Raw genomic sequence first — 13,035 nt, forward strand, 5'->3', positions numbered from 1 at the left:
CCATCAGCATCCTCCCAGATGTCTCTGTACTAAGACCTTCTAACCACAGCTCTCCTGAAACACTGAGATAGACTTTCCATAAATTGCTTGTACTTGCCCTAGAGTCTGCATTAAAAAGACATGTATTTGTTAACACCTGCAGCTACTACTCATGCAGTTGGCTGCATGTCCACAGCCAGTGCTCCCCGCTCATACACTGTAATTTTGAAAGGAAGAGAGAAGCAGACTTATCTCTGGCAATCTCTCAAGCACAAGTCACTCTCCCCTCCAATCCTGGCTCCAAAGGCTGTTCCAAGCCTGTGCTTTACAGGTACCCTGTTCAGACTTGCAGGCCATTAGCAAAGGGGCAAAGCTGGCTCCTTTGAGTCAGATAACAAATCAGCTTGTTGTCTGACTCTCCTTCTATTTAGCTATGTGCCAATTAACCCGACATTCAAAATGTTAGGACTGAGTTATTCTGAGCGTGGATCTTGGATTCAGACCCTCCTCTCCCTTTAAAAAAAACCCACCAAAATAAAGCCCTAGTATTTGAAGCTAATCAGTCTCTTTAAATCCCTGCCAAATACCTGTTTATGCCGTGAGCAAATAATTACTTTTCTACAAGGAAGAAAGTATTAATTAGGAGTATTCATCAGACTCCTATTCTATAGAGTTTATCTGCCACAGGTGTCAGCCAAAGGTGAGACACAGATTAGTATACAATCAAGGGCTTTCTAAGTTAAATCTCCTCCTTATGGTTAGTTGTTAATAATGAAGTTGTCACCAAAAGAATGAATTTAATAGATTTAATTGGGTTTAATTACTTGGAAACTCCTGGAAAGGGACCAGCTTGGTTGTAGTATAAAATCATGATAACAAAAAAAAAGCAAAGATACAAATGGCTGGAACACATCTTTGAACAAAAAGAGTCTGTGAGAACAATCATTCTTCGGTTTTATACCTTGATCAGAATTTGAGACATGAACAAGGCTTTCTCATAATGATGAGAAAATAACCACATGAAACAGTTCTAGTTCAAGTTAGTCCATGTCTTTTTGAGGAGGAGAACACATTTAGCTCCTTTACTACACTTCTACTACATCTCTACTTTTTAATAGACAGAGGCTACAGCTAGACATAGCTTCTCAGAGCTTTTCAAGTGAGAGAGTGGCTATTTGTGAGAAAAGTTGTGTTAAGTAACCAAAGTAGCTCAGGAGCTCAAACCCACCTTCAGAAGTGACTGACATAAATGACTGCACTTCAGACTTTTTTAAAAGGGAAATTGTTCTTCTTCAGATAGAAAATCAAAGAGAATCACTCAGCTTTTCAGGCTCTAAGCTTTTTTGACCCCCAAAATGAAGACATACTGTTTTGCATAAAAGATATATCCAAGCTGATTAGCCAATCTACCAAATTGAAGTGAATAGTGTCTACAGTCATCACAACATGACCTTGTGAAAAGTCCATGCTAGGCAATGAGCAAACAAAATGTAATCCCTTCTCTTAACATACCTTTTCATATTTACCCTTACTGTTACTTTAGAGCTACTTCCAAAGCATTGCTTGTTGTTTACTGAAGGACTCTCTTTTTATTGGTGTGTATCTGGTCAGGAATGGTTGAGGGCTACACCTTGGAAATTATTCCAATAGACAAAAGGGCTTGTCAGTCATTAATCCTGACATTCGAGAGCACACAGAGGTTGAGAAGGTTCCCCTCCTTCTCTACATGAACTATGTTTAGGGACAAGCAGTAATGACTACACTAAATTATCCAGTGTCTGAACTCATGAGTTCTGAAATGGATTCCAGACCTGTGGGAATGTTGTACTCATATAGAGGTTAAAAGCTGAGCCATGATGTTTGAGAGTAAATGGAGATGATTTTTATTTGGTAATAATGTCCAAAAATCTACAGGTTATGTCTTTTTACAATATAGGGCAAAAAATGTCAAAAGATGGAGAGGAATTTAACCCAAAAATATCTTCATTCCCTTCCTCTCAACACAGGAAAATCCCAGTATTTCTATATGTAAGCCCTTCATAGCTCTGTGAAATACACAAAACTCCTGGAAAGCTTCATGGCAAAACATGATGGTGTGTACTCCTCTGCACAACTGCATATTTTGCACATGCAACCTCACAGCACAAGCCATGTGCCTTTGGGGTTTTTTGAACCATTTTCCCCTCAAAATCGAGTCCCAGTTCAATGATCCTGGAAAGCAGGTTCCAGTTACTTGTGCTTGTCTGGCAATCCAGCATCGTTTCTGATCTACATTTTATGTCAAAAATAATCCTTTAATACTTCCAAATGCCACACATGCACTTTGCTTAGAAAACCCCCTGCTCACCTAAGCTCTAGTACAAGAGGTTACATCTACATGAGGCTCAGAGAATCTCTCATGCCCACCATCTAAGCTGTTGTGGATCTGGTTTTGCTGTTTCTGCTGCTGCTTCTCATCAACCAGTACAGATGATAAACACAGATGTTTGCTCCTGAAATACACATTTGACATAATCCAATGGCTGGAATTATTTACTCCCTTCTCTCCAATAATGAACTAATAATTGATATAGCAGCATGTCTAAAGTAACAGACTTTTTTATTACCTGTAGTGATTGAATGCTTTTTTAATTTAACTTAAAAAGGCATTAAATACAAGGTTTAGCCTCCAGTGGGTAAAAAAATCTCCAACTTCCTCAGAAAATCCTTTCCAAATTGTATTCATCTTGACTTAATCCATGATCTACTGAGTGAATTAGACTCTATTTGTTTTGAAAATCTATTTTATGGAGTTCCAAGGACTGTGTTTTCCTTAGGAAGGGCTTATTCTGCCTTTCTGACCAGGATGCCTGCTAGCAGCCCTCAGCATAGGCCTCTGCAGGTTTTTAACGTCCCAAGGTGCCCCACACATATGACTAACAAAATGTAAATAAACACAGCTGAGCCAGTAAGAAATTGGAAGGTTTTCTCATTAAAGAAATAAAATAAACAGATGTCCTTAAGCACTTTGGCTCATGTTTGTCAAAGGAATGGAAAACTCTCAGATGTTTGAACAGCAGTAGTGATATAAGGCCACATCTCAAGCGAGAGAAGAAAAAAAGTGATGCCATGGCACTTAGAATTAACTAATAGTTCTCAAGGGAGGGTGCTTTTGATTTGAACCTTAGCAACTTCTACAAATAGTTTTTAACGGCCGAGCAATAAAATGGGGTTTTATTCCTTCTCAGTTTGTAAAGTAGTAAAGGACAGATTCGGCCATTAGGAGCATGAATCACCATCAGATTTGATTAAATCCCTATGGTGTTTCAATCAGGACCTGGCTTTAGGATCCTGCAAGAGAACAAGGCAGGGAAAAGCATGAACTACTTGAAGCATTCAATGAAAGCAGGGGAAAACGCCCCTCCAAGCCCCCCTGACCCAGGGTTTTACAAGGATCCTGGGTGGAGCCAAGCAGGAACTTTTCAATGACTTTTTCATGTAATTTGAAATTATAATTCACTTAAAGGAAAACTTTTTGTAAGAACATGTAAGTGCCAGTACAACTTTTGAGGAATGAGGTTTCTTAGATCCACAACATCATTTCTGGTGAGAATGAGACAGCCCAGTTCACAGATAGCCAACAAGCAGCAGCTGTGACATTTCCTTGAAATGCTAGAAAACCATAATGTCTTGTTCTCAACTGGGCCAAACAGCACCTTTAGCTACTCTATCCAAAAGGTTGTGAGGTCCCACTGGTGTTGGAGGATTCTCTCCTAGCCCTTCACATACCTGTGTCACTGCAAGTCCCTCATCAGAGAGGCAGAGCCCAAGTTTCCACAGCCTGGAAACTTGATTGTACTCCCTGTCTCTATCTCACTGATACCTGACCACTTACAGTTTGGATAAGTCTCATGTTGCCACTTCTGAAATGCAAAAGTAATAAAATAATAAGGCTACCATAGGGAAACAGCCTCTACATCAACAAAGCAACTATGAGGCAAACTGCAAGCCCCACTGAGAGCAGCCCAGGCAAAGCAACCATAGTCCAGGCTCAGAGGGACATTGAGCAACACAGGGAACCTAAACACCTTTCAGTTAACGTCAGCTACAATACAGAACGTGACTTTGCACGGCTCTGATTTAAAATCGGGACATGATGTGCTTTATTGTTTTTTGCCGTATGTTTTTCCCAATTCAAGCCAAGATGCTGAGCAATCTCAGAACCTGCAATGCATCTTATGGGGAATTCTATAGATAGCAACTCCCAGGAATCAGCCAGACACTGTCAAAGTCCTGCTCATGATCCAACACAATGAATTGAGACTATCTTATGTATTCAGTCAGTGCAAAAATAAAATCTTCTCAATTTGGTTCCAGGATTTCAGACTAACTTTGCACATAAAGATGAATTTTAACTCCAGACTTTACTCACAAATCATTTTGACACTAAAATACCAAGGAGTGTACCAACACAGAACAAGAACACACCTTCTGGGATCAACACAAAATCCTGAGAAAATGTCTTAGCTTCACATACACCCCTCAGCTAAGAAAAACAATGCACCCAGTGCTCCCTCTTTTCTTGACACTTGTCCTTCAAAAAGCATGGGAATGAATCTGCAATAGAACACCAAACATTTCTCCAACTTAGAGACCACTTTTTGTAATGCTTTGACAAAACGGTTTATGGAACAAGCCTGCAAATATCTCAGGGAAAGGGGAATAGACTCATGATTTTTTTTGGCACAGGAGTGCATGCAATCTCTTTTTATTGTGTCTGAATTAATACCACCAAAAGAGTCTTTCTGTACTACACCTAGCTGTTTTAAACAAATGGCCAAAGACCCTTGATTTCTACCCAACTCACATGTAACCCCAGCAGCACTGTGATGGATTTTGACCCCTTTTTCCCATTATGTTTAGTCAGTGATTTGGCAGGCAGATCTTTGCAGACATAGTAAAGACTGCAGCCATCTTCCTGCTGAATGGGAGCTCTACTATACATGCCTGAAGGGATTAAAAGGGTTGGGTGGACTGTACATTAAGCTATAATGATGGTCTACATCTGTTGTGGTCTCTAGGCACACAGTAAATATTCTGCACCCATACTGCAATCAGAACCCTGCAAAACAGGTTTCTAAACCCTCCTCAACATAGTATCTAGGGTTAACTGCTTATGGAACTTGTTTTGGGTTTGCCTGTTCTTGTCAGAGGGCCTCCTGCTGAGAAACTAAAGGGTGGAGAGATTTCCTGGGGTTTGACAAATTTGCTGCCCAGGTCACTTAGTCCATGACTCCATTTGTTTGTGCAGGTATGCAACCATACAACCATGGGCACAAAGGCAAAAGGAGATGTGAATTTGCAGGCCACTCTGCCACTATAAACATTACTCTGCAGTGACCGTATGGGAAAGACATTAAGACCCAATGTGTGATGACTGTGTAATCCATGGGACAGAGCAAAGAGTTTGTGCAGAGGAGCAAAAAAGGAGTAGCCTAAGCTAGGCTATTAATTCATGCTTGAACCTTGAGTAAATTTTGTGGGTTTATTTCTATGAATGCCGTGAGCAAATAATTTTCTGAGCACCTGAGCTGAACTGTCCATGCTCTGAGGAGTCCATGTCTCTGGTAAGGGCTGTGGAGGTTTCCCTCAGAAACCAAACAAAGACAATTTTCACATGAAGTCTGGCCACAATATACATTGAAGCACTAATGATTAATAATATGACTACAATTGATAATTTTTTCTGTGATTTCTTCCTTCTTCCTCCCCCAAATCAGGATTTTTTTGGACAGCTCCTTATTGCTGCCATTACCGGGGAAGGGGCAACACGCAGAAACATTGGAGATTTTGGCGGTGAAGGTTAGAACCAATCCCTGAAGTTATAGTTGAGGTTCTTCCTCCTCTCTTCCCAGAAATATGATCCTAAAAAGAGGTCTTGTTCTTCAGTTTGATCAACTTTATAGAGTAACTCTTTGAGTGGCTGCACAGCAGCTCTACTAGTGCAGACACGATGATGCTGGGACATTAGCGTTGGGCAGAGGAATGGTGAGGATCATATAAACTGACACTTGTCCAGGAGCAAGACACAAAGAACTCAGACCTCCATGTGGGAGATTTAATTCAAAGCTATTTAATTCAATGTCTAATTACAAGCACATGAAACTTCCATGATCAATTACGGACAAAAATAAGAAATGTAGGCCTTGATACCTGATTTATTTTGAGATCAACATCTCCTACGTTGTTCAAGTAAGAGAAGATGAAACTCTATTAACTTCTGGCTCACTGCTTCACTTGTACTTGATAGTTCATCTCAGTTAAATGTTTTTGAATTGTGTTACTATTTGATGGTTCCCAGGACAGCCTGTCTGAGTGTGCTGTATTTCCCCCTTGGTTTAAGGTTTGTTCCAAAGCCCACCAAAGCCTCTGGTTGTCTTTGGATCAAGCCGTTAGCCTATAATACTTTTATAACACAACCATTTCCCTTATAGGAAAGCCCTGAGGAATTTAATACTGATGAAACAAATGAAGAACTATGAAAAAAAAGAGTCTGTCTAGAGAAGTTTCTCAAAGAGCCTGTTGTAACTTAATAGGAAAGGTGATTCATTCATTCAAAAGAAAGAAAATCCTGTTTGTATCATTCTTTACATTTGTACAAAGGAAATGGCCAACAGAAGGTTGTCACTGTGCACCTTTAAAGGCCTTCCAAACCCCTGAGTTTCTATTTTCCTGTTTTCCTCTCTCCCTGGTGCCTTTTGCAGGCTGCTGCTGCTAAGTGCCCTGTCTTGGTGTGACTCTGCTCTCACAGCCGATGGGAACTGCTCAGCCACTGGTGACTGCTTTTGATAAACTCTTTCTGGCTCCACTCCTGCATCCCACTTCATCCCACCAGCTGCTCCAGAGACGGCAGTTTCCGCCTTTGTGGCAGCCCATCAACAAGAGCTCACAGGTACTGCAGTGGCAGGGCTTCTCACCTCCATCACTATCTTGCAGGAGATTTCAACCCACACCCTTTAAACTTGTGCAACAGACAGAAGAGGAAGGCATTTGCTTTAGAGGTTTTATCCTGGGACAAAGTCCATTAAGGGAATTCTCCATATGCATACTGCAGCTACCAAAGCTAAGCATGACCACACAGCAGACCTAGGCAGCATAAGCTTGTGTTTCCTGATCCTTCCTAATTCTTTCTGGTTTTTGCAGGCAGTAGGTTTGAGCTTACTCAACCATACCTGAGACTGCCTCGTTCATTATGTTCCCTGGGAAAAGTAACTGCTTCAATTACCTTGTACAGCACAGGTCTGAATAAATCCCTACTTGGAAACATGTGCTTGGTTTTCAGAGGGTGCTGTTAGAAGTGTTAGCAGCATTCCAAGTGCTGCAGTAGATTTCCACACCACAAACACCATTTTATATCCTTTACAACTGTGCACATCTAACAGTGAACAATAAATCTATCTTACTAATTACACATTCAGCTTGTTATAACCATCGTAAAACAAGTACAGCTGGGAAAGCCATGAAATGATGTCAAATCATATTTCTACTTTCTAGAGAGAAGCAGGGTTATTTTCCAGTCTCCTGATGAAGCTGACTGTTCAAAGCCATGTGTGGAAACAGCTGCCCACTAGGTCATCCACCTTTAATTAGGTAATGATATTGTCTTTTTTCCTACCCATTTAAAATGTGTTTGACATTCTGTAATTCAGTGACTTAAGTGTTTATCACAAAAAGCTGCCTTAGGAAGAATTTGAAGCACATGGTACTAAATCCAAAAGTCAGCATTTTCTCCTCAGCAGCCAAGTTAGGTCTGTTCAGCCACAGAGAACAGTTACCTAAAAAACAGCACTGTCTGCATTTCAAAGGAGGTATCTGAAGCACAGATAAAGACAGGGTTCCTAGAACCATTCCCTTAAAAATGTGAGCTTCAGCAGCCACAGGGGAAGAAGAGCCAATATTCTTCATGGCAATCTAGACTATTCAACACAAAATCTCTCTTAAAAAGTCATCTGAGATTCATAAGAAAACACCAGTCTAACAAAAAACGTGTTACCTCATTCAGGCTAGAGTCAAGCTCTCTCTTGCAGGAGACAGACACTGAAAGAACATCCTGATGTCCAATCTAGCAGCAGCTGAACAATACAAGCTTTTGAAAAACAAGAGACTGCTTGCAACATGAAAGGGAGGTAAATTAAATTTTCACATGCTAGAAGGAAATACCACAGGACACATTTGTACAAACGCGCCTGAATAAAACCGGCAGCATCTGTTTGAAATGCTGTCTCATTAGCTGCCCCCACAGTTCCCGATGCAATTTGGCTGGACAAGCAGTAATGCTAAAAAAATTCAATTTTACCTTCCCATATCTGGATGCAAAGGTTCCCGTGAGTAAGGAGTGAAAAATAATTATCGTCTCATCCAAATCCCACACAAACACACGCTGTGATGACAGACGGGGGGGAAAAAGAAACACAGTTACATATTAAGCAATTGCAAGAATTCGCTCAGCCAGGAAATATGTCTTGTTGGATTAGAGCTTTTAAAGATCTCAACCCTCACTTGGAGCACTGACTGTGGATGCTTTGTGAAAGCAGGCAAAATGAGGCATCAACAATTTTGGAACTACGTGTGTGCTGATCATCCTGAGAGTCTGCTCTCCTAACAACCACAGAAATCCCCTGTTGCATGTCAAGCCAGAGGAACAAAGCAGCAGACCTATAAAAAGCCCAAAGGAAAACAATGTACATAGGAAGAATAGTTTGAGATGCTGAACCTGGAGAAATTGAGCAATTATTTTGACTACGTATGTCTGTAGGCTCCGGTTATATTACTGATTTTATTCTGCTTCTTCAACTCACTAGTCTGATGGTGGGATTTGCCAATAGATTCAACTGTTTTTCTTTGCTGGATTTATTAAGGGAATAAAAGGAAAAGTTATTACCTCAATCTCACTGTCAGCAGTAGGGGAAGGATCGTTGCCTCTTTTTGACCGGGCTCGCACCTTGCCGTCTGACCCTCTGTGATGTCTGTCTGTTTCTATATCTTTTGCTGGTGTTGTTGAATATTCTCCTATTGTGAAAAAAAATAATCTGTTGTAAACTTACATTTTGCACTGTAACATTAGAATTAAAGCACAAAACCTCTTAATGGAGAGCATCAGAAACACTGCAAAAACACTATTAGCAAACCTTAATCTTCTCATGGCAGCAGCTGACGTGGTTGGAGAAATAACTTTTGATTCCTAAAGTTTGTTACAACAATTTCAAAAATCACCAAGACTGTGTATATGGAATTTTCAAATGGGTGCATCACTTCAAAAGCATAATCACATTTATCACTGAAAAGCAAAAATAGCTTTTTGAATTTAATTCCACTGCTGCTTAGAAAGAGAGACATTAGAAAGGCAACCAAAGGGGAAACCAAGAGGAACCTCTGAGAAAAAAAAACTTAAAACAATATTTTATGAATGCTTATGATTAAAAATATACTTTCAACATCAACTTTCAATTAAAAACACAGAAATAGCCTGTTTAGCCATGTTCCATTTCACAGAGGCTAGTATTTTAGAAATAACTGAGAAGAGACAGTCAAAGGTGAATTTCTCTTGTATAAAGAATCTGTTTTGATTGGCTTGAGTTTCATAAACCTGTCGGGGTTTCACTTACCTTACATCACAAATCCTTTTCAAATATGTTTTTCTTTTCACCTTGCTAAGTTGTGGCTTCTCCAGCTTCCTAGAATAACCACACTCTTCTTCAGAAAAGCTTGGATTGTGCCTAACAAGCCATTTCGAATTCACTCTTCTCAAAAAGGTTGAGATAAGGTCTAAAGAACACAAAATCCTCCAACTGCTTTTAGAGCAATCTGGGATCACTTCTTTTTAAAAATCAATATTAGTTTATTTTTCTTTTAGAGCAACCACAGATGTTCAGATAAGTCAGCTGACCTACCATGGGCGTCTACTGTGATCATCCACAAATTATGTGGCCTTTCCTATAAATGTTGTTGCATGCCAATGAAAACTCGAGTAGGGAAGTGATATCTGAAGATTGTACTTGACAGTACATTGGAGGATCATAACTAGTCAGTAAATCCATGAAACCATTTAAGCTTTGAGACTTCAAAAATTAAGCAAAGAGAGGTTGCAAACTTTGAAGCCTTTTTGCATGGAATTAATCTTGGACTCTCTACTTAGACAAACACTTTATGTTGACTTTTTAAAGATGAACTTTCTCTATTCATACTTATTTATGAATAAATATATTGCATGTTGTTCTAAGAGGTAAATACAAACCTTGAATGAGACATGGGCTAAAATAATCATCAGACAATCAGGTCAGAGCATGGCTGTTTATTTTGCACTACCATCCACGTCAGCCCTCAGTAGTGATCTGGGTTTCGTACGGAATTGTTTTATTTTTCTGTAGTGATTTTAATAGACATCCAACCTCATATAGTCAAAAAAAAAAAGACATGGTGGTTTTAGAGAGTTTGGATGTTCTAAGCTCTTCCCAAAACCCTGTGTTGCACCATGTAAGCAGAGCTTTTAAATGCAAGATCTGATTTGTCCATGTAAATACACATATTTTTAAAGATTCCAACAAGGTTACAGTGCTTGTGTCTACAGACGGCTGAGATTGCCAAAGCAAGCTCAGAAGAGATGCACCTACCAGATAGTGATTCTGTGCTCTGACTGGTGATATTGTGAGAAGACTCCTGCAGAGAGTAAGTGGAGGTTGGGATGGCTGAGGGGCTGATGCTGTTTGCAGACACATACGGAGAGTTGTAGGACGAGCTGTAATACTGGGAGTACTGACTTTGAGGAAAGCTTGGATATGATGAATATTCCTTTGAGGAAAAAAAGAAACATCTAACTTCTGTGCATCTAGTTTTATCTTATAATGAGTAAGGCATCACAAAGGCAGTGTTATCTATGCATGCAGCAACTCATGGTTCAGGAATATTTCACTAAAGAACCACGTTTCATTCACCTAGAAAACTACATTTCTGCTCCTCCCAAATATACTCCTACTTTCTTATGATCAACTAATCAACAAGAGGTCAGAAATCAGGTAAGTTCTGCTTCTTCTATAGGATTTAAGTTATCAGTACCAACACATTTTGTATTACAGTTATATAGGAGTGAAGAAGTAGGGAGACTTTGTGAAAAGGACCATGATGACACAGTTTTTGTCAACAGCAAAATACCAAAGTAATTAGAAGCACAGAACTAAGGGAGGGAAGGAGCAAAATAGGCTGCATTGTCCCATGATCAGCAACATTTTCCTATCAGTTATTAGAATAGGTTACAAAAATCAAGAAAAGTAGCAATTGTTTTGTAGAAATGTTCACAGCTGGGATCATCCAACTATCACAGCAGTAACTAAATCCCTGAGTGATGTTGCCTACCTACAGAAAAACAAACTAAAAACACGAAGTGCAAGGGAACTTGGAGAACTGAAGTATCATAAACCACTTTGTACTGATTTTAGGGTTCCCAAACAAACCTCACAGCATTATCCTCATATGTTCTTTTTCTTTGAGAGAAGCAGGACACTGGAATAGATTAGAAAACATCCCTCTAGACGATTAAAACATAAAAGGTTTGTTTCTTTTCATTTCAATTGCAACTCCTGCTCTTGACCACCTATTTGCTTTTTTAGATAGAGACTTGTATTCAGGCTCTAGGGATTGTCTTTCAGCAAAAGGTTTTTATTTCCTCAGAAATGCTAATTAGTCTCTGGTATTAGATAAAATTAAATAATAAAGAGTCTTTAGAAAGACTAAACCTTCACAGCTTACATCTTTGTCTGTGACACAGCTATTTCATTAACTTTCAGACACCAGGGAGCTCTCAAGAACAAAGACTCGAGTTGTCATAATAGCTATTAAACTGAAAAAGAAATGGGAGAATTTCATTGTTTCCTCTTAAAGAGCATCACTGCTGAAAACAGACAAATTACTTTTCCCTTTTTTAGGTAATCTCCATACTTCAGTAAAATGCACTTCTATCAGCAAATGCTGATGTTTTTAGCCCAAACTGAAGTAATACAGAAATTGCCCACTGTTGACATTAAAAATACAAGTCAACAATTACCTTACAAACAAGGAATTGAAATTATCAGCCAAGCAAAACACATTTTCTGGGACGCTGTACTCATTTGTTTGGTCCAATCAAGAAGAGTCATTTGCTACTGAAAAACATCTGTCTTGTGTTTATATGCACACTGTTTATTTATACACACACAGTTATCGAGGCATCTGAAGCATGAAGCCCACAGACAGGTGTATTCTCAAAGAAGCAAGTTCACAGACAGCTCATATGCTTCAATATTCATCTTACAAATTGCTCATATTTACAACTCTATGCCAAGACAGCAGACAACAGGATTCTAGAAGTGGAGCTCTCTACAGCAGATGGGAAACATATCTGAAAGTTATAAGATGGCAGAGGAATGATGAAATTCTTGGCACTGCTACAGAGGCACGGTAGAGACTGTCAGGGCATCCTCCTCCTGGAAGGACTGCACTCTGTGCAAGCATGTGTATTGACACACACATCTTAAAATTGACCAATATTCTATAGTATCTGGCAAACAGACAGGCCACAGGAGCAGAGCAGAATGGTGTTCATCAAAACACATGGCACTACCTGCCTTAAATATTTGTAAACAATAGAGTAATCTCTCTGATCTACCAATCTTCCAAGTGTTTAAAATAAGTGACAAGGCTGTCAATAATAGATGCTGAACTATACCTGATGCACAGCACTGAATCCTGCAGAATTTGTCAGGCCATTGGCTCCCTGGTAAATCCCTGCTGTGCCTAAGGGAAAGAATATCATGGTCACAAAACACACCAGAAATCAACCTAACAGGATATATTAATGCAATAATTTCCAAACAAGTAAAACACTGGCTCACTAGAAAAAAAGTGTTCTGTCCCAAACAAAGCAGCCTATGTCCAGTCAGGCCTTCTTAGGTGGACGAAGCATTAACACAAACACTTTATAGGTGGAGAAGTAAAGGTTCAGGAAAGATGGGAAGTGGTAGGAGAGCTGCAAGCTTCCCATTCCCT

At 39.6% G+C, this 13,035-nt stretch overlaps 1 protein-coding gene across 1 annotated transcript in view; it reads right to left on the minus strand.

The window, feature by feature from the left end:
- EYA2 (EYA transcriptional coactivator and phosphatase 2) overlaps positions 1–13,035 on the minus strand; it is a 54,098-nt gene that overhangs the window by 19,604 nt on the left and 21,459 nt on the right. Inside the window, exons 5-8 of the mRNA XM_062008918.1 lie at positions 12,716–12,783; positions 10,629–10,806; positions 8,900–9,027; positions 8,315–8,398 (exon numbers count right to left, since the gene is read on the minus strand). Of these exons, the coding sequence (XP_061864902.1) occupies positions 8,315–8,398; positions 8,900–9,027; positions 10,629–10,806; positions 12,716–12,783 (458 nt within the window). The remainder of the gene's footprint in view (positions 1–8,314; positions 8,399–8,899; positions 9,028–10,628; positions 10,807–12,715; positions 12,784–13,035) is intronic.

The sequence above is a fragment of the Colius striatus genome, chromosome 16, assembly GCF_028858725.1.
Source record: "Colius striatus isolate bColStr4 chromosome 16, bColStr4.1.hap1, whole genome shotgun sequence".
NCBI classification, from domain to species: domain Eukaryota; kingdom Metazoa; phylum Chordata; class Aves; order Coliiformes; family Coliidae; genus Colius; species Colius striatus.